Source organism: Protopterus annectens, chromosome 3.part0 (assembly GCF_019279795.1).
Source record: "Protopterus annectens isolate FY-2018-M chromosome 3.part0, PAN1.0, whole genome shotgun sequence".
In the NCBI taxonomy this organism is placed as follows: Eukaryota; Metazoa; Chordata; order Ceratodontiformes; family Protopteridae; genus Protopterus; species Protopterus annectens.
In genome coordinates, this window is record NC_056731.1 from 170,119,051 (window position 1) to 170,141,308 (window position 22,258).

A 22,258-nucleotide genomic window follows, 5' to 3' on the forward strand; every position below is an offset into this window, starting at 1 on the left:
CAAATTCATTTACTGTTCAAAAATTCTGGATTATTCTTGTACCAATGATTTCCCTCTTCTGTATCAATGAGATGAACACTTTAAAACATTAGGTGAGTAATGAAGCTAGAAATTTATCTTTATGATTTAGTCAATTATTTCTACATCTTCAGCTTTCTTTACCTGATGTCATACACAAATGGGAGTACAGAACACAAAAGAAAAACTGAATGAAGATATTTGTGTGACAAACTTGTCAAGATGGTCAGATTACATACAAAATCAGCACACCACTACAGTTCAGTAAAATATTAAATAAAAGGGACACAACTACTCTTACTGAAAATTTAATGTCAACAATTTTCCAACAAGTATCCACTTTATCCTATTTGAGGATAAAGAGGAGTTGGTCTGTACCACACTAAAAAAAAGAAAAGGTTCATAAAAAACTGTGGGAATGAATATGAAACAATTTCAGGCTCTATAAGTTAAATCAGTAATACATGCAATCATTAAAACTGGATAAAGAATCAACTCAGTTACTAATGTTCAAAATTACCACAGTGACTTCTAATTAAAATAGTGCTTTCAGTCTGCATCAAAAACATACTTTTAAAGCTATTAACACAAAGCTAAAACCAACAGAACTACAATATACAACTTTCTTTTCACTACCAGAAATGAATGCATTTTCAGCTGCCAGTCAGTGCTCTCCACTCATGAGATTCAACAGTGGGACTCTTATTTAAAGTTAAGTGATGATGATCATAAAATGACCTAAAAAACACACTTCACTTTCTACAAGGTAATAATCTGGTTCTAGCTCAAAGCTGCAACATGACTGACCAAAAGCACTGCTGTCATTGGAAATCACCCAACTAATTAGGTATACACGAAAAGAAACACACTCACAAACCCTACAATTCTAACAATTCAGATATCATGTTACAAAAAGGTAACCTACAGAAAAAATAGAGAGCGCTAGGATTGACAGGATCCAGCATCACTCAGACCTTACACTGGCGACAAACTCAAGAGACTCACGTTTGGTGCCCAGAGAACAAGTGCTGTTTTGCTAAAGACCTGGGGCTAAAAACGGAGTAAGATGGTAACTACTAACCACTTAAATGTAAATTTTTGTGCTCACAACAATGATTAAACAGATTCTTATAAAAACTTCCTTCTGTGGACAACTTTAATGGCTCTGTTAAAATGCCCAAAAGGTTACAGTCCTCAGTTCATTTCCGCATACAGGGTGAAACAAAAATATGTACTCCCAATGCTGGAAAGAAGAGAGTTAATGCATTGTCTCCCATTGTTTAATCTTCCTCCTCCTCATCATCATCAAAAGAGAGCAGGCTACTGTTTTTAACAGCTTCAGGCCTACTACTAGTAACAGAAATGCTGTTCTTTTTCTCTTCCTTTTTCTTCTTGCTTGAAGTTGCCGTCAGCCCAGAAAACTTGTCCTCAGAGGTCCGTTTTGCTGGTTTCTTGAACACAATCTTTCCATCCTCAGGAACATCTTCTGTAACTGTTTATGAAAAATTCAAATTAATCAACCAGCTTGTTTGAAGACTAAAAACAGATTTCAAACATGACTTACAAATACATTTTGTCTAATACTGATGCTCAACTAGTGCAGAATTGGCACCTATGCAAATACACGCAAGAAGCTAAATTAACACAGTGTTTCTCAGACCTATCCTACTTCTGGTTATGTTGAAGCAACCCTGCCTAAAGTGGATTTAAAATAAAGAACTTCAGTATTATCTCTATAAAAGGACCGGGATACAGAGGACAGCACTTAAGCTACATGACTGTAAAACTAGTTGGCTAAAAGCAATGTACTTAGCAATATACAGGCAATTTCACACAAATCAGGCATACATATGTGCCTTTATCTGACTTTATATAAATGCTCTAATGGCATTAGTCTAAACTGCTTAATGTTGACAAGAAAATGTTCAACAAATAAACAGATAATATTTGACAAAATTTATATTACCAGTGAGAGGTATATGCTCTTTCCTTACTGTAGTGCAACCTCATACTTGGTATATTTAATTAACAGGGGGTGTGGCAGTGCACTGCATTCCATGCAAAAGCATTGTTTTTTTGTAGTGGTTAGTTTTAGTCAACCTTTTTGGTTTAGACTTTTTTTGTCAACCATTTTCATGTTGACTTTAGGCAGATTAAACTAATGCCACTAGAGCAATAACATATACGAGCACACACAAACTGCAGTATGAATGTTCAGGGGGGGGGGGGGTGTTTCAAACATTCATACAGTAGAACCTCCATAATTGGCCACATCCTTACAATGACCACCTCCTTAAGACGACCTGACTTTCATAGACCGGACATGCACCGCATGTACTCAATGGAAGACAGACCTCTCTATATTGACCACCTCTAAGTCATATCTTGAGCACTTGGACTGTGACACACAATATTAATTTACTCTCTATACCTTGACCAGTTGACTCTACACCAAGGGGTGGAGGGTGCGGGCTTTGGCCCTTAGTTGTATTACTTTGTCTTTAGTACAAGTTCTTTTTTCATGTTTTATTATTACCACATGTTGGATTAGGCCTAACATTCTACTGTTTATCACGTGTTGCTGAAGATTTTTTTTCAACATGAAGGACTGGTCTAAACTGTAGGTAGATCCTTCAATTACTGAAAAAATTTTACATTTAAATCGAGATAGGACAGCCCAAAGGAAAGAACTCAAAGTGAAGGAAAAGGTTGCTCTAAATTTTCTAGAATGCAGCAGCCAAAGAAAGACGGCGGAACATTTTGGTGTTAACATCAAAAAATGTAAACATGAGTACTTGGAGAGATACGTTAAGGAAAGCGGAGACCTACAGTGGAAAAGGAGGAAAACTTCTCTTAATGAAGTCAATAAAGCCACATTAAGCTGGTTCAAACAAATGAGGGCAGTTAATGCCAGAATCTCTGGGTCGATGATCCAAGAAGTTGCGAAAAAGTTTGCACAGGAATTCAGGGTGGCAGTATTTCCAAGAATCAAGTGGCTGGCTCGAGAAATTTAAACTGTGACACGAGATCTCCTAGAAAGCCCTGTGTAGTGAATCCAATGAAGTTCCAGTAGAAGAGATAATCAAAATGTTCCCGGACTTCACCAGAGGCTTCAAAGACGATGACATCTTTAACAATAACAAGTGCAGACTCTCAAGGCAATGCTTGACATGAAGGGTGACAAATGTAATAGCGGAGGGAAAAAAAAAAAAAAAAAAAAAACACTTTTCAAAGAACATCTAACAGTTCCACCTTGCACTAGCTCAACTGGAGAGAAACTAAAGCCCTTGATGACTGGTAAATCGTCAAAGTCACGCACATTCAAGAACCTGAAGCCCGAACACCTCCCCATCACCTGGAGATCAAACAAATGAGCATGGATGACTGGTGCCCTATTTGAGGTGTGGGTAAGGGGTATCGATCGAGAAATGAAGAAGAAGAAATGGTCTATTCTACTGACAGTAGACAGCTGTCCTGGCCACCCACGAGTCATCTCACAAATGTGACACTGAAATTTCTTCCTCCAAACATGACCTCAAAAATCCAACCTCTTGACCAAGGCATCATCAAAACATTTAAAATGCACTACTGAGCCCAGTTCTTGCAGTGGGTCACTACTAAAACACAAATCTGTGGTCCGTCTATGGAAGCAACTTCATCCGCTGCATCAGTTAACGATCTGGATGCTGTCCACTGGATCAGTTTTGCTTGGAATAAGGTTCAGCCAGAAACGATACAGAAATTTTCAAGAAAGTTGGATATGTCAAAACCCAAGAGCACAATGTTTTGACCCCATCAGACAGTCCATCTCCCATGGCAGAGTAGATTTTGAAGGTTTTGTTGCAATGGATGATGAAGTGGCAGCATGTAACCTGACCCAGAAGGAATTTTCCAAGCAATATTGACCAAAGTACAGACCAGCGTAAAAGTGCACGAAGCAGTGCATGAAGCAGCTGATGAAGTGGAAGAAGCAAGTGATGATGACACAGAAATTGCAGAGACTCCAAAAGAAGAGGATGTGTGACATCTGATAATGGAGTTGAAGCCATTAGCTCTGGAAAAATGCCAAGATATGCTGAGTTGTGTAACCATGCTTTCTCCACTTACCTTTGTAATAAGAATAAGAAACAGACCAAGACAGACTCTTTTTTCAGAAAGAATGATTAAACCACTAGAAGAGAGTAAATGTACTGATTTTGTAAGATACTGTATGTATGACTTTACTGTGTTTTGATTATGTATGGTTTCATATGACATTCTCGCATCAGTACAGTAGGTCTAGTTCCTTATGTTGACCAGTTTGTTACTGGTCCCTTGGGTGGTCTACTTACAGAGGTTCTACTGTACTATCTCAAACTCGAAAAGTACAAAAGATTGCAAAAGGAGAAAACACTTTACTTTTGTTGTAAAGATTGTAAAAAGATTTTAAAACACTATGCCCTAAATTTGTCTAAATAGTGGTAGCATTACAGAATGATTTTTTTCTAAGGTAAAGATGTAGGGTTGGGGTAGGAATTACTAAGGTGGCAGGGGACACAAAATCCCCAGCCCACTTTAATGCCTTCTAACCCTAAACCTGCCACCAACATTAACCCTAGATCTTACCTTAGATTTCTTTCTATAACACTACCTCTATACTAGGAGTAGACACACACACACTGGTGTGTATATGTCGGGGGTCTACTTTAAAATGAGAAAAACAGCTCATAAGAGATTCAAATATTCTTTGTACAATATTTCAGGAGGCTTAAAACTTCCATGGATTATGGAAGGTACGCTGTAACAAAAAACAGGTACCCATGGTTTAGACTTTGCTTTACTGTGTACTACTGCTTAAAGAAGGTTTACTTGGCTTGTAAGTTTAATGTATTTTTACAGCTTAACCAGTCTGCTGGCTGTCACACATATATGATTTACAACTGTGCAACACCTATCTCTGTCTATTATTTTTTTCTCCCCTTTCTCTGCGAGAGAAAAGAGAATCCAGTTTGCAATGTTTAGTGAAGCTGTGGTATAAGGTACAAATGGCTAGTTCAAGGGCATTTCTGTAGTCCATCCCTTGCATGAAAGTCTGATGTAGCTACTGCTCTGGTAGAATGGACTTTAACCATTCCTGGTAGCCATTTGCAATGATTTGTACAACAGATTGCATTGTAAATCTACTTGGAAATAGTTTATGAGACACTGAAACTGGTTTCCTTTTCAGCAGATGACAAACTGTTGAGCAGATGCTCTCATGTCTTTAATCTTTCCAAAAGAAAATGGAGCAGTCTACAAACATCTAAAGAAAGACTTTCTCCCTTGTTTTGAAGGCTTGGAAGGAAAGCAGGTAGCTGGATATTCTAAGAGTGAATTGATAAACCCACTTCAGGAAAGGACTAGTTTCAAGGCTTAAGCTATCCTTAAGAAAAAGCCAAAAATGAGGAGGAAAGCATAAAAGACCAACTCAAACTCTAACGAAGGATAAGGCTACTAGTAGTTAGGCAGTTTTGCAGGTCAAAACTTCAAAGAAAGATAGCAGCTGGCTCAAACATATTAAGAGTTAGCTTTTCTAATGTATGCAAGTTCCAAGGAGAAGCCACTCTTTTCTTTGGTGGTTTAATGCGCAGAACTGCCCTTGAGAAACAGTGTGGCCTGAACAGAGTTAAAGGAGGATCTAGTAGCAAACAAAACATAGCTGAAAGTATACCTTGAGAGGAGTGTGCAATAAGCCAGATGTAAGGAACTTACAGTGAAACTGATGAACCAGGGGCATCCATGTTCTATCGGGGTTCTGTCTTCTATTTTGATGCAAAATACAAAGTTTTTCTACTTTGGATATACAATACTTTCTTGTATTAGGTTTTCTAGCCTCTTGACAGATTTGCAGCATGTCTTGAGAGAACTGCTGCCCGAGAAGAATTAAAAGCCTATCGTTCACACAAATCTTTAACAGATCCCTCTGAGACAACTGTAACTGCAAACATTATACATAATTTATAATGTATCCAGTCATATAGCTCATTCAACTCCTGCCTTCTTTTAAACCTCGCTCCTCCTCAATGTGCTGTTTCCATAATTTCCATTTTTTTTCCATATGCAGTCTGCACTCCTTCCCTTTTCTAAAAAATCCCAATTCTAGTTGTTAGATCTCCATTACTATATTCATTATGCCTAGTAAAGTTGGTTTAGACTTCGATTTCCATTTTAAAGTAATTGCTTTTTTGGCAGCCGCCATAATTAGACTTAGCAATGCCTTACTATGTCTAAGCAATTCCAATTATGTACTGTAGCTCAAAAAATCATTTTCTTAGTTACATCAATCTGCTCATCAAGTATATCTGGCACAACAGGCTGCAGGGAATCTAAAGTCTGCCAACTCATTACACTTCTAGAAAATGTTACCAGTTACCTCCTCCTTCTGCATCACACCTCACTCCGATATTTGCTATATACCGGAGGAAAAATTCTTTGGGATCTACTTGGGGTATAAAAAACCTATGTCAACACTTCCAAGCAAATATCCTAAATCATGTAGACTTTGTTGCATATTTGGGAGATGTACATATATCCCCCCCCCATTGTCTCTGAATTGTTTATCCAATCTCTCTTCCCAATCCTTTCTAAACTCCTCTGATTGATTCTTATAGTTATCATGCAATATTTTATATACTCTACTAATTATTCATTTTTAATGGCAACTTCTGTTCTAGATTTTATTAAAAACTCTACCTGTGCTGGTCTTTCGTTTAGGACCCCCTATTTCTTTCTTTTTGCCTATATTCGGATATCAATCCAGGATAAGGAAGGCAATCTCTAAACTGCAGTCCAAATAAATTCTTGGCATCTTCCCATTCTATTATCTTTTCCTTTCTAGTTATTTGCTCCGAATACCTTGGATCCTTTGCCAGTACTCCATAAATTACAGCCCATCTTGCCTATTATCTGTATCCAATTGCAGTCATCCCTACCAAAAGAATCTATTTTCTCCATTACCATGCTTAGTACTTAAAAAAAATTGCTGCTACATTATGAATATAATATTCTGTAGGATTGTCATTCTTCTTAAGGGTCTGCATCCAACATCTCAGTCTCGCCTCGTTTCTTGAACTTCTCCCCTGTATCATTATCATCCCTTTCCACTTTGAATTATAATTTTCTGCTTGTGCTATAAGCGCCTTAACTGTGTCGCTTTAAAATACCCCTTCAAATTGGGTAATCCTAGTCTGCCTTGTTCTATTGTAAGAACAAGCTTATCCCATCTGACCCTTGTCATCTTCCCCTCCCAGATAAAATCATCAGCTCTTTAACTGCTATCCACAACTTCTCCTCGGGTTAATAAAAATATGCCTGATCTGTGTACAAAACTAAAGGGACTAAAACATTTAACTGCTTGTATCTTACTATCCAAATCCACATAATAAAGCTTCCAGTTTCTCGGTTTTTGTATTATCTTCTATTTATGCTCCTCTCATGTATCCATAGCGGCAACAATGGAGTCATTTTTAATCCATACACTTAAATACTTTCATGTGCCCATAAATATGGACATTGATGGACCAACTTGTGTGTGGGTACATTCAATTATGTATTGCATTGTATATGTATATGCATTGTAATTATGTATTAAACTACTGCCTTTGTTTTAGCTTCACTAATTTTGTATCCCAAGAACATCTAAAACTGTCTTAAAATGTTCCACAGCACTGTAATGTCTCTTTCTGGTTTTGTCAGGTATAGAATCTGCAAATAGAGCCAGCTTTTCTTGACTACCACACCAATTATATCCTTGAATTTCTGAGTCCCTTATTTTCTTTACCAATGGTTCTAAATATAATGCAAACAATGGGGCAAGAGGACACCCCACAAGGTTCCTCTACCCAAGGAGAAAGGGCCCCCACCTACTTTAATTTTTTACTCTGATCCCTCAAATGTACTCCTAATCAACTTTATAATTTTATCAAGGAAAGCAACTGCTTCCATTGTCCTGTTCATGAAGTCCCAGCTTTCTCGGTCGAACGCTTTCGCTGCATCAAGACCCACCCCACCAACACTGGTATTTTCTTACATTCTGCTTACCTCTGGATCAGTGTTCTGTTAATATTATCAAATGTTTGTCTCCCCTCCACAAAACCACACTGATCAAAATCTATCAATTTTGGCATCACGTTTGGCATTCTTTTAGCCATTATAGACATATATTTATGGTGTAGCACTGAAATGGGCCTGTATGAAGGTAGATCCAATGGATCTGCACCTTTAGGTACTACAGCTACCACTGCTTTCTTCCAGGATGTTGGTACTTCTCCTCCTCTTAAAAGTACTGTTAAACAAAACCTTCCAGATCTTCCTCATTTTTTCACTCCTAGCTTCCAAACTTCCACAGGAATACCATCTATTCCTGGGGACATTCCTGTAGATTATATTTATAGGTTACATGGCACCATTTTTATTTCATCTCTTCCTATTCTGTTAGTAACTGAGCCTCATCTACCTCTAACCTTGGCACATGTAATTCTTCCGTAAACATTTCCATTTGTACCTTTTCTTGATTTCCACATTTATTTGCTTTATAAAGACTTTCATAAAATTTCTGAAATATTTCTAATACTTCTACAGGATTTCGTTATCTTCCTTGTTATAGGCTCCTTAAGCTTGATGACAGCATTTTCTACTCTCTGTTGCCCGAGTCATGGTGCTAAAAAAGTTTTTGTTCTCTAGAGTTATCAAAACAGTTGCTGGACAGCAATTTTTCTAAACTCATGCACATTATCGAGGTAATCCCTTATTTCTGTTTAGCATTCTGTAGTTACTCCTCTTCTTGTTCTGTGGGATTCCTCCTATTTTGCAATACCTTAACATTCATTAGCCCCTCTAAATAATGTGTTACTTCTTAACCATACCTCCCTTTCCTTTATTTCCCTAGTTTTAAACTCCACTTTAATTTTATCCCACTCCCTAGCTATATCTTCACAAGAAATGTCCATCTTCTCTAACAGCTCCTGAACAATTTCTAAAACACATTCTTTAAATTCCTCTCTTCAACAGATAGCTGGGAAAGTGCCAGTGTCTCATTTTTATTGAATTACCTCATGTGTTTTAGTTATTACTGCAGCATGATCTGAAATAGTTATTGGGTGCGTTTCAAGACCTTCACTTAAATGGACAGCATGTAACCTGACCCAGAAGGAATTTTCCAAGCAATATTGACCAAAGTACAGACCAGCGTAAAAGTGCACGAACCAGTGCATGAAGCAGCTGATGAAGTGGAAGAAGCAAGTGATGATGACACAGAAATTGCAGAGACTCCAAAAGAAGAGGATGTGTGACATCTGATAATGGAGTTGAAGCCATTAGCTCTGGAAAAATGCCAAGATATGCTGAGTTGTGTAACCATGCTTTCTCCACTTACCTTTGTAATAAGAATAAGAAACAGACCAAGACCGACTCTTTTTTTCAGAAAGAATGATTAAACCACTAGAAGAGAGTAAATGTACTGATTTTGTAAGATACTGTATGTATGACTTTACTGTGTTTTGATTATGTATGGTTTCATATGACATTCTCGCATCAGTACAGTAGGTCTAGTTCCTTATGTTGACCAGTTTGTTACTGGTCCCTTGGGTGGTCTACTTACAGAGGTTCTACTGTACTATCTCAAACTCGAAAAGTACAAAAGATTGCAAAAGGAGAAAACACTTTACTTTTGTTTTAAAGATTGTAAAAAGATTCTAAAACACTATGCCCTAAATTTGTCTAAATAGTGGTAGTATTACAGAATGATTTTTTTTCTAAGGTAAAGGTGTAGGGTTGGGGTAGGAATTACTAAGGTGGCAGGGGACACAAAATCCCCAGCCCACTTTAATGCCTTCTAACCCTAAACCTGCCACCAACATTAACCCTAGATCTTACCTTAGATTTCTTTCTATAACACTACCTCTATACTAGGAGTAGACACACACACACACACTGGTGTGTATATGTCGGGGGGGTCTACTTTAAAATGAGAAAAACAGCTCATAAGAGATTCAAATATTCTTTGTACAATATCTCAGGAGGCTTAAAACTTCCATGGATTATGGAAGGTTCGCTGTAACAAAAAACAAGTACCCATGGTTTAGACCTTGCTTTACTGTGTACTACTGCTTAAAGATGGTTTACTTGGCTTGTAAGCTTAATGTATTTTTACAGCTTAACCAGTCTGCTGGCTGTCGCACATATATGATTTACAACTGTGCAACACTTATCTCTGTCTATTATTTTTTTCTCCCCTTTCTCTGCGAGAGAAAAGAGAATCCAGTTTGCAATGTTTAGTGAAGGTGTGGTATAAGGTACAAATGGCTAGTTCAAGGGCATTTCTGTAGTCCATCCCTTGCATGAAAGCCTGATGTAGCTACTGCTCTGGTAGAATGGACTTTAACCATTCCTGGTAGCCATTTGCAATGATTTGTACAACAGATTGCATTGTAAATCTACTTGGAAATAGTTTATGAGACACTGAAACTGGTTTCCTTTTCAGCAGATGACAAACTGTTGAGCAGATGCTCTGTCTTTAATCTTTCCAAAAGAAAATGGAGCAGTCTACAAACATCTAAAGAAAGACTTTCTCCCTTGTTTTGAAGGCTTGGAAGGAAAGCAGGTAGCTGGATATTCTAAGAGTGAATTGATAAACCCACTTCAGGAAAGGACTAGTTTCAAGGCTTAAGCTATCCTTAAGAAAAAGCCAAAAATGAGGAGGAAAGCATAAAAGACTAACTCAAACTCTAACGAAGGATAAGGCTACTAGTAGTTAGGCAGTTTTGCAGGTCAAAACTTCAAAGAAAGATAGCAGCTGGCTCAAACGTATTAAGAGTTAGCTTTTCTAATGTATGCAAGTTCCAAGGAGAAGCCACTCTTTTCTTTGGTGGTTTAATGCGCAGAACTGCCCTTGAGAAACAGTGTGGCCTGAACAGAGTTAAAGGAGGATCTAGTAGCAAACAAAACATAGCTGAAAGTATACCTTGAGAGGAGTGTGCAATAAGCCAGATGTAAGGAACTTACAGTGAAACTGATGAACCAGGGGCATCCATGTTCTATCGGGGTTCTATCTTCTATTTTGATGCAAAATACAAAGTTTTTCTACTTTGGATATACAATACTTTCTTGTATTAGGTTTTCTAGCCTCTTGACAGATTTGCAGCATGTCTTGAGAGAACTGCTGCCCGAGAAGAATTAAAAGCCTATCGTTCACACACATCTTTAACAGATCCCTCTGAGACAACTGTAACTGCAAACATTATACATAATTTATAATGTATCCAGTCATATAGCTCATTCAACTCCTGCCTTCTTTTAAACCTCGCTCCTCCTCAATGTGCTGTTTCCATAATTTCCATTTTTTTTTCCCTATGCAGTCTGCACTCCTTCCCTTTTCTAAAAGATCCCAATTCTAGTTGTTAGATCTCCATTACTATATTCATTATGCCTAGTAAAGTTGGTTTAGACTTAGATTTCCATTTTAAAGTAATTGCTTTTTTGGCAGCCACCATAATTAGACTTAGCAATGCCTTACTATGTCTAAGCAATTCCAATTATGTACTGTAGCTCAAAAAATCATTTTCTTAGTTACATAAATCTGCTCATCAAGTATATCTGGCACAACAGGCTGCAGGGAATCTAAAGTCTGCCAACTCATTACAATTCTAGAAAATGTTACCAGTTACCTCCTCTTTCTGCATCACACCTCACTCCGATATTTGCTATATACCGGAGGAAAAATTCTTTGGGATCTACTTGGGGTATAAAAAAAAAACTATGTCAACACTTCCAAGCAAATATCCTAAATCATGTAGACTTTGTTGCATATTTGGGAGATGTACATATATCCCCCCATTGTCTCTGTGAATTGTTTATCCAATCTCTCTTCCCAATCCTTTCTAAACTCCTCTGATTGATTCTTATAGTTATCATGCAATATTTTATATACTCTACTAATTATTCATTTTTAATGGCAACTTCTGTTCTAGATTTTATTAAAAACTCTACCTGTGCTGGTCTTTCGTTTAGGACCCCCTATTTCTTTCTTTTTGCCTATATTCGGATATCAATCCAGGATAAGGAAGGCAATCTCTAAACTGCAGTCCAAATAAATTCTTGGCATCTTCCCATTCTATTATCTTTTCCTTTCTAGTTATTTGCTCCGAATACCTTGGATCCTTTGCCAGTTTTCTCCATAAATTACAGCCCATCTTGCCTATTATCTGTATCCAATTGCAGTCATCCCTACCAAAAGAATCTATTTTCTCCATTACCATGCTTAGTACTTAAAAAAAATTGCTGCTACATTATGAATATAATATTCTGTAGGATTGTCATTCTTCTTAAGGGTCTGCATCCAACATCTCAGTCTCTCCTCGTTTCTTGAACTTCTCCCCTGTATCATTATCATCCCTTTCCACTTTGAATTATAATTTTCTGCTTGTGCTATAAGCGCCTTAACTGTGTCGCTCTAAAATACCCCTTCAAATTGGGTAATCCTAGTCTGCCTTGTTCTATTGTAAGAACAAGCTTATCCCATCTGACCCTTGTCATCTTCCCCTCCCAGATAAAATCATCAGCTCTTTAACTGCTATCCACAACTTCTCCTCGGGTTAATAAAAATATGCCTGATCTGTGTACAAAACTAAAGGGACTAAAACATTTAACTGCTTGTATCTTACTATCCAAATCCATATAATAAAGCTTCCAGTTTCTTGGTTTTTGTATTATCTTCTATTTATGCTCCTCTCATGTATCCATAGCTGCAACAATGGAGTCATTTTTAATCCATACACTTAAATACTTTCATGTGCCCATAAATATGGACATTGATGGACCAACTTGTGTGTGGGTACATTAAATTATGTATTGCATTGTATATTATTGTTGTATATTATTGTATATGCATTGTAATTATGTATTATACTACTGCCTTTGTTTTAGCTTCACTAATTTTGTATCCCAAGAACATCTGAAACTGTCTTAAAATGTTCCACAGCACTGTAATGTCTCTTTCTGGTTTTGTCAGGTATAGAATCTGCAAATAGAGCCAGCTTTTCTTGACTACCACACCTTTCTGAGTCCCTTATTTTCCTTACCAATGGTTCTAAATATAATGCAAACAATGGGGCAAGAGGACACCCCACAAGGTTCCTCTACCCAAGGAGAAAGGGCCCCCACCTACTTTAATTTTTTACTCTGATCCCTCAAATGTACTCCTAATCAACTTTATAATTTTATCAAGGAAAGCAACTGCTTCCATTGTCCTGTTCATGAAGTCCCAGCTTTCTCGGTCGAACGCTTTCGCTGCATCAAGACCCACCCCACCAACACTGGTATTTTCTTACATTCTGCTTACCTCTGGATCAGTGTTCTGTTAATATTATCAAATGTTTGTCTCTCAACATTCCCCAAATAATAGAATACGCTTACTCCTCTTCTGCCTGGTGCACGATGAGTAGTCATTCTCCACAAACACACTGCTGTCTCCCACTTTTAGTACTTTGTCCTTCTGCCACAGTTTTGCCAGAATCAACTTCTTCTGCTAAGACTGCATCTTTACTATTAAAGGTCTAGGTGGTTTTCTAGTAACCAGATTTGGAGCATACACATGATGTGCCCTTTCAATTAACAATTCCTGTTGTGGAATACCAGTCCAGTTGATTATCTGTGCTTTCATAAAATTAAACAGTCTGTTACTTCCAGCTTCTCTGGTACAGCAGAAAATCTCAGGTTATCCGTACATGCTCTGTCCTCTAATTCTATTACTTTTTGGAACGTCTCTTGTACAGTCTCTTTCAGCCGGCCTTTTCTTCACTTCAACCTCCGAGTTTTACAGTTCTGACACCTTACCTGAATATCTGTTTAAAGCTTCTTCCATTTTTCAGGCTTTTTGTTGTTTGTGTGGATATGCTCCATCAGGTTTTCATTTATTTTAACTATGTCTGTTACTGGAACTTGCACCACTTCTTGCTAAATAGCTGCACTCCCAAGTCTGTGTATTTTCCTCAACTTTTGTAGCCGATTTTCCACCAGGTCCTTTTATATTTCTTTTTTCCTGGCATCCAGGCAGTGGACTTACTAGCCAGTTACTGAAATTTACCCAGAAATCTAGGTCCACTGGCTTTCTCTGCTAAGTTTCGGTTTTCAGACTGGGACAGACAGAATTAAGATGTTACTCAATGTGCAGCCATCTTTGAAGTCTTCCTGGATCTGTAGATTTTTGATCCATTACAGACCCTTTGTCTTAAGTAAATCCATCAAAACGGGGAGAATATGGTGATGACCATATGCCAGCTCTGTAAGACGTGAGAAACAGTGCTGTCTTGCTCAAACCAGGGTCAATGGGTCAATAGCAGTATCCTTGGATTGTCCCTTCTCATCTTTTTAAGCACTTCAGAAATCAGAACAGGTAGAAAGGCATACAGAACCCCCCCCCCCAGGTTATCAAGAAGGCACCTGTTGCCATTATTTATTTGCAAGGAGTTCTAGGGCAAAGCAGAGAATGGGGCCCATTTTGTATTGATGCAAACCAGTCTATTTGAGGAACTCTGTACGGACGGTTGAGCTGTAGAAAGACCACCGTTTAACATCCATTCATGACAGTCTGTCCTGGATCTGCTTAGAGACTCTGATACTGTGTTCAGATGGTAGAATGTACTCTAGTTATAGAAAGATTATGTTGAATGACCGTTTCCTAAAGTGTCATGGAAAGGGGGTGAGAATTTATCCCCTTTCATTTGCTTATTTACCACGGAACTGCAGTACTGTCTCACAACTTTTAGTTCATCAGGTTCCACAGTTGAAGAGCGTTGTGATCACCGATTAGGGCCATTACCCCCTTGACATTGGCAGAGGTTGTATAAAGGAGACAATCTAATTGGAGTACATCCATTTACCCCAATTCCTGAAACAAGGAATAACTGGAATCTGATAAAGTTCAGGTTGCTGGGTCCACAATGATCTGACATGTCAATGGATTTTCTTCATATGGAGTTTGGTGCAAGGAACCAAGACAACAGTCCACGAACCCTAGGGCTTTTAGAAATTATCTAGAGCTGAGGCAGACTTGTGCTTTGTCATATTTTGAAACAAGCCTTTGTAAGGTACTGTTCTGCCAAGTGGGAGAAAGGCTGTCTGTAATGTATCTAATAAGCAACCTAAGGATTAGAGAAGATTTATTTAGATTGGCAGTGAATCCTAGATTCAGAAGAAGGTTCAGGTAGAACTTGGTACACCTGAACAGGAAGATATTTGAATTTGGTAATCCTCCAGGTAAGGATGAATGTGGGTTCCTTGAAGCCTGCAATAGATTGCCACTGGTGCCAAGCACTTTGTGAATACCCTTCAAGCTGAAGAAAGCCGAATGAGCAAAGAAAGACTGCAAACTGGAGAGAAAACCTTAAATATTTTTCTGTGACTTGTGGACAGGAATGTGTAAGCAAGCATCTTTTAAATCCTGAGTGAACAATACTGCATTTGGGTGCAAAAGATAATGGAGGGTAAACATTCTGAAACGAAGACCCCAGTTTACCTTTAAACCACTTAAATATATAAGAAACCTGATAAAATTAGACACAATAAAGTGCAATAACTGAAGACTTTAACTAGAAGTGTAAGAGCTAAGTGTCTGTCAGATGGTCTTGAATGAACAAATGAAGTCCTCTTAGTTGTAGGAACAAGAACTGTAACTTAAAACAGATAATTACAAAAAAACTACACTCCTCAACACTAACAATGTACAACACTTTGAAGTAATAATTCTGAAAGGAGTTTAACAAAAGATTTCAAAAACAAAACTTTTAGACAAAAACACTGTGGACTAAAACTTAAGCACTTCATTTGACCCACGGTGGTGGTGCTGCGGTAGTGTTGTTGCCTCACAGTAAGACGCTGTCCGGTTCGATTCTCGGCTAGAGAGTCTTCTGCATGGAGACCTGCGTGAATAGGTGTACCTTCGTTGAAGGTTGTGCATCAGGGCTGGTTAACTCATCACGTAAAAATCAACTACCAATCATTAGCGGACTGGAGTTTCCGCTGTGGCGACCCCTAACCGGGAAAAGCCGAAAGACACAACAACAACATGAATTACATATTTGATCACTGCCAAGAGAGAAGCTGAACAAAAAAAAAAATCAGCTGGCTGGAAGAAAGCACTGAAGCTTGCAGCTATAAATTTCCCCCAGTATCTGCTGCTATCTGCTGGCAACGTGGGTATATATATATATATATATATATATATATGCAGCCAGTCCACTACCATGTCTTTAACTTCCATCCAAACTGTAAGAGTCCCCCCCCCCCCCCAAAAGACAGGAGGTGAATCAGAGGACAAAGAATACTGATCACCCCCAATTAACATCAAAACCTAGTAATGATTTCACTCAATTTGTTTCATATTAGTGCATTGTGGGGAACATTGCTCTTCTTCTCTGAAGCAGTGGTAAGAGCTGAAAGTGTCAAGAAAACTGGTGAAGGTCATGTAACAAACGTTTGATGGTGTATGCACCTGAACTGCATTAATGTTGATGCCTACCCCTACACATTGCCTACTCTGCTACTGGAAAATGTTATAGCAAAATGGAGCGGTCTTGGCAGTTTAGCACAGAGGACTAAAATGATGTGCTGTTAACAAGATTCATCCTTGTAATCCTGGGTTTAACTCCTTCAGTCTCCACTTACTAACTGTACACAGAGCAAGTCACTTAAGAATGAACTTGTACAAAGACGCACTTGCTTTTAAATAGGATTGCACAATTAAAATCTAATCTACAACTCTCATGAGTTTTGTAGAAAACCATAAATGTCTTCTCTCTAGGATTTTTTTCTTCCTTTTTAGAACAGTTTCTGCAGTTCCCAGAAAAGATTTTCATACTGAAAAGGACAGAGGTTCATCTGCCTTTTTATTTCAGGTTTTCCTTTACTGTCCTTAGGCATACCACTCAACTTCTTTGCTCAATAAAAACCAATGGGAGAACAAAACATTAAAAGTTAGCTAGCATTTTCAATAATTACTATAATTCACTTAAAAAGTTAATCCAACAGGCTTTCCATCAGCATGCATTTGATAAGCTAACACAAAGCCGGTTACTTTTCTTTGCTGACAACTGCCAGTGGATTGACTAGTAACAGGAGCCACACAGACAATGGCCATTCAATCAGTGAAAAAGGAGGTTAAATGAGGAACAAGTACAGCAACCATGGCAAGCTTGGGTAATAGTGTCAGCTGCTAAATCTGCAGCAGGAGACTTTGTGAACACAAGACACAGCTACAACAGAAGCTTTCAAAATAATCCAATGCAGTATGCAACCATATACACAGGTAGGCAAAATTCATGAAGACAGCAAGAGGTCAGAAGTGACCAAAAGTCTCTTGGAATACAAAACAGACTGAAGAAATTAAGACTTTGCTATCCAGACAGCCACAGGAACCACAACAAGGAGTATTCATCCTGGAAAAGTTTTTTTTTTTTTTTTTTTTTTTAGCAAATACATCATTAAAAAGGAGAACAATACCTCAGAGAAAAGGGTATCTGTCAATTTGCTAATGATTATCAGCACAGTACCTTCTCTTTTTTTTTCCCTTTTCCATTTAGTAAATTAAGATACATTGCCACTATTCACAGAGAAAAGTCAAACATGTACTACAGGCAGAAGAAACAATTTGCCCAGACTGGATGGGGATCCAAGGAGATGGGGAAAATGGGACTGAAAGATCACAAACAAGAAGTTTCTACCATGCATTTTCAACAATACTTTACTACTGGATAACATACTCCAGACAGAAGTGGACTTGTGATGTCAATACAAGAAATGACATAAATCAAAGCAAACAGCTGCAGCTACCACAGCTTTAGAACCAAACACAAATTATGGGGAGGATCACAGTTTAGAATACTGCACCTTTCTTTGACAGCTCTCTGAGCTGCTGCCGCTCTTGGAGCTGCTTCTTAATTGTCATTGCCTCTTCAGCAGTCAGGTCATCCTCCTCTAAGACTACAACCTGTGGCAGCTCATCCTCCCTATCGCTGTCATCATCACTGCTTTCAGAAGGCCCAAGAAGCTGCTGTTTCTAAAGCAAGAGGGGAAAAACGGTGACAAGACGAGTGTTAACTTTTTTGTGTTCCTGACAAAGCAAACACTACATTTCTCAGCAATGGACCAAAGCATAGCTAAAAATCTGCAAATACAAATAATGTCATGTTTTTATGAGCTACTCAATTTGTATGCAAATCCATACACTTCATTCATTCTGCACACACTATTCCAGTATTTCTCTCTACAATGTTTTAATAATTGAGAGCACTGTCAAACTTCTACATACAGTGTTGTGAGTAGTGTACACAAAGGTAAGGTAGCAATGGTATCTGTTCACATGTGGTTGTTCATGCTGCATTGGAGCAACATATTCATCCTCGATGTGCATTACTGAATAAGATCAGAGAATGCAGAATTCAGGAGAAAAAGAACAGTGATCACTAAAGGAGAAAAAAAACTTGTCTCACTCTATCTGAGGTGCAGCAACCTTGGAATGAGAATAATAAGGTAAGGGAGGCTTAGGATGCAGATGGGCTTACCCCTTGCAATTTTGTGTGTGTGTGCTTACTACTGTGGTACATCTACTCACTTACTGCTCATAACTGTATTAAAAAGGTTTGCATATTCAGGCTGTCAATTTAAACCATTTTTGCTGTTCAGTTATGCTTGAAAAATGTGTCGTTAACCCTCTGACTGTTCCATCTAGTAGGCAGTCTAGATCACATCTAAAACTTTAATTGCATAAGTGTACAATTGATTTATTTCTATAGTATTTTAAATCCAGCTTTGAGTCTTTTACTAAAAGTAGCATTTGACATTACTGAAACCACTTTTTTCAAAACTAAGTAATGGGCAAGTGGTCTTTTTAAAAAAAAAAAAAAAAAAAAAAAAAAAAAAAAAAACTTTTACTGTAGCTTAGTAGTGCTATTCTTGTTCCCCCACACACAATTCACCCATTATTTTTCCTTCAACTGATTTTTGACATCCACATTTCTTACTCAGGTGAATGCCTGCTCTATTTTACTCCTGACAGTCATCAGCATTTTTTTTAATGTATGTATCTCTGGTATGAGATTACTTTGGATTTGTATGCAATTTCCTTTGTAAAGCTTTCAGTACCTGTAAATAAATTATTACAATCCTGCAAGATGTCAAAAGTATGGCTCTGTACCATATCTGTGATTTCTCTTGGACTTGCGTGACTGACAAGGTATAAGAAGTTGTTGGTTTCACCCTACACATTTGTTTTACCACCCTTAGCTTCTCAAAAGTAAGCAAACAAATATTAGAAGAATTAGCTCCTACTTTAATGATTAAATTCAAGGCAGTAGCCGTTTACTGGATGGCTGCACCTGGTAGCCAGAATATTTTATTAATGTACTCAAAGATTTTGTTCACAGCCTTCTAACCCAAATGCTTTAAAAGTACTTTTTGATAAAATATACAGGACGCACCTTTAATCCTTAACTTTTCTTGCCAACAATTTGATGTGTTTTGATTTCACCACATAGACTCATTTTAACACGAGACTATTTTTTTTTATTTTGTTCAGAAACGTTTAAATTCTTTTTAACAAGTGTCTTTCTTTTACACATCTTTGAAAAAACACCCTTGTTTAGAATAGATTCCTCAAAATGCATTAAATGCAGGAGAAAGCTTTCTCTCGATCTGTCAGCCACATCTACTACATCTTGTGTAAAGTTCAACTGCATAAGCCTTGCTCTGGTCTCCATTACTATTACAGTCCACCATCACAGGTTTCTCATTTCCACATCCATTACTTGTGAGCAACACACTTCCTTTTTGGTTTTTGACTTAATCGTCTTGCACACTAATATTATATGTGGGGAAAGCATCACACTTTTTTACACATTAATTTCATCAATTGATGTAACTGTGCATCAATAATTTCACTCCTCAGTTTTTGCAGGTGTGTTCTGTTAAAAGTCTACCTCTTGTTTCATCCCTTGTACAACACAAACCAGTCTAGGTCTGTAAGGAATCATGGAACTCAAATGTACAGTGTCTCTATTCGTCAGATAAGTAACAAGCATCGTTTTGCAAGCCTTACATTCCTCTAAGTAACAAAGCAAACTGAAAATTCTTTCTAGGCTGACAAGAATTCCTCCCTAACCTCAGATATTTTGTCTTCCCTGTCTTAAAGTAAATGCATGCAAGGCTTCTTCCACACAGATGTGCAGAGATGTAGCACACTGTACATGTTTTTGGGGTTCTCAGTTAATTCTAAACTGAAGTTTTAAATCTAAAGCTTTCAGTTTTCTGTTCTACTTCCTGGTAATGCATGGATTTCTGGTGACTGGAACTGCAGCATTTATTCTAGCAAGAATTAAAAATTCAGCATTTATAAAAATGATCTCTTACAAGCAATCAGATTCCATTTCTGCAGGTGCACTTCTCTACTTTGATACTTGGTAGTGCTGCAGACTGAGGATGATTGGTAAGTGACACAGGAACAGTGAGATGGTTTAACCTTGATAAGATCTACATTCAGATTAGACATTCTAGAAGAAACAATGCAACCTGCAGTTTCCTGTCACTAGTTCAATGCCATTAAAACAGTAGAACATATACCGATCTAACATGACACACACAAAATGACACTAAAAGTGTGCTCAGCTTTACACAAAACTCTGCAGACTGAGTGCAATCTATAGTGGTGTGTTATGACATAGTTCTGAACTACTTTAGAGACAATTATATGTTTAAACAACCATTAGACCTAAATAACCATTAGTTTACTTAGCTTTATGTCATCTGTTCACAATGTACATGTATGTGTTTTGGTAGACAAACAAAAATACCAGAATATATCTGTGTTGGTATGGCATCATGACCAGAAACGTACTTTACAAGTAACTAATTCATTATTTTGAATGTTACAGTAATGTTTTCAACAGCAGGTGAATATCCACATTCAAAATATTGCCATTTCCTTGGTGTTTCATGGCATAAACTCAAACAGTGTATAATATTCAGAAAAGTATCCTAAAGATTTTGGTGTTTCTATAGATTAAAAAGGTATGAACATATGCAGGTAGGAACAAATTGCTGCCTTTCTAAAACTTTCAATTTAAAAGCAAAGCAAAAACTAATTTAAGAGCTATAAAATACATACACCACATAACTTAACAGTCTAAAGCCACCATGTATTTTTGCACAAAAGTGAAATGCTCAGTGTTTAAATGTGGCTTAGAATATTTAAAAAAAGACTTATCATAATTGAGATGCTGCTGCTCCATTGCCTCTGAAGCTTTTAGGATCTCTGTATAATTTCTTCAAAATTTCATTAGACTGTGCAGTTCTGGAAATGTAACCACTTGAACACAGTTAATATAAACAGTCCACACAAGGGACTGACCTTCTGAAAAATGGTCAGTAGAGGGATTAAATAATTTTTATATTATTTGTAAAAAATGTGTTCAAATATAAAATGTGTACTTTAAAAATACTCTTGCTACACATTTAAGACTATGTAGTATAAACTGGAAGGCACCACCACGTGAAAAGATGATTCTTTATTAAAACAGATGAATAAGCGCTTTTGCGTGCATCCACAAAGGCACGCTTCTTCAGATTCAATAAAATGGATAAAAAACATTCATTATATCTAAAAAACAGTAATTAACCAAATCTTAATTAACCAATAGCATTCAGTTTTCACTTAATCAATTAGGTGTAGCAGGGTGTAGCTTAAGATCACTTCACAGTAGGTTACTTTGGAAGCCCTCAAGTTAAAGTAATATAATGCATGTCAACAGAAAACCTGTGAACCGTTAGTCACAGATCTAAAACGGATAGTTTAATACATTGCTCACAGTATATTTTGAAAGATATAGTATACACTGTATATATTTATAAATTTATGTATCTAATGTTATATAAATAATAATAAAATCATCAAGTACATACTTAAAAAAACAATGTCAGTATTTTCTTTAAGAACCTGTGTTAAAAACAAGTCATATTATTCATATTATTCTCCTATAAAGGGCTCACTCCTTAATTATGCATATGAATACAAATTTGATGAGTATTCTGCATATAGCCATCCTCAATAGATAAATTATTTTCTTACATATATTCTGTCCTTATTTATGATGATAATATACATAAAACATTGTACATGAAGCCAGTATTAACCTAAATACAATACTTAAGAAACGTTTTTTTGATTATAACTAGATGT

General features: G+C 37.3%; 1 protein-coding gene across 1 annotated transcript in view; it reads right to left on the reverse strand.

Annotated features, from left to right (window-relative positions):
* Positions 1 to 310: 310 nt before the first annotated feature.
* The window catches only part of KIAA1143 (KIAA1143 ortholog), a 64,769-nt gene continuing 42,821 nt past the window's right edge, over positions 311 to 22,258 (reverse strand). The window contains exons 2-3 of the mRNA XM_044064667.1: positions 17,917 to 18,085; positions 311 to 1,510 (exon numbers count right to left, since the gene is read on the reverse strand). Coding sequence (XP_043920602.1) covers positions 1,299 to 1,510; positions 17,917 to 18,085 — 381 coding nt within the window. The 3' untranslated portion in view covers positions 311 to 1,298. The remainder of the gene's footprint in view (positions 1,511 to 17,916; positions 18,086 to 22,258) is intronic.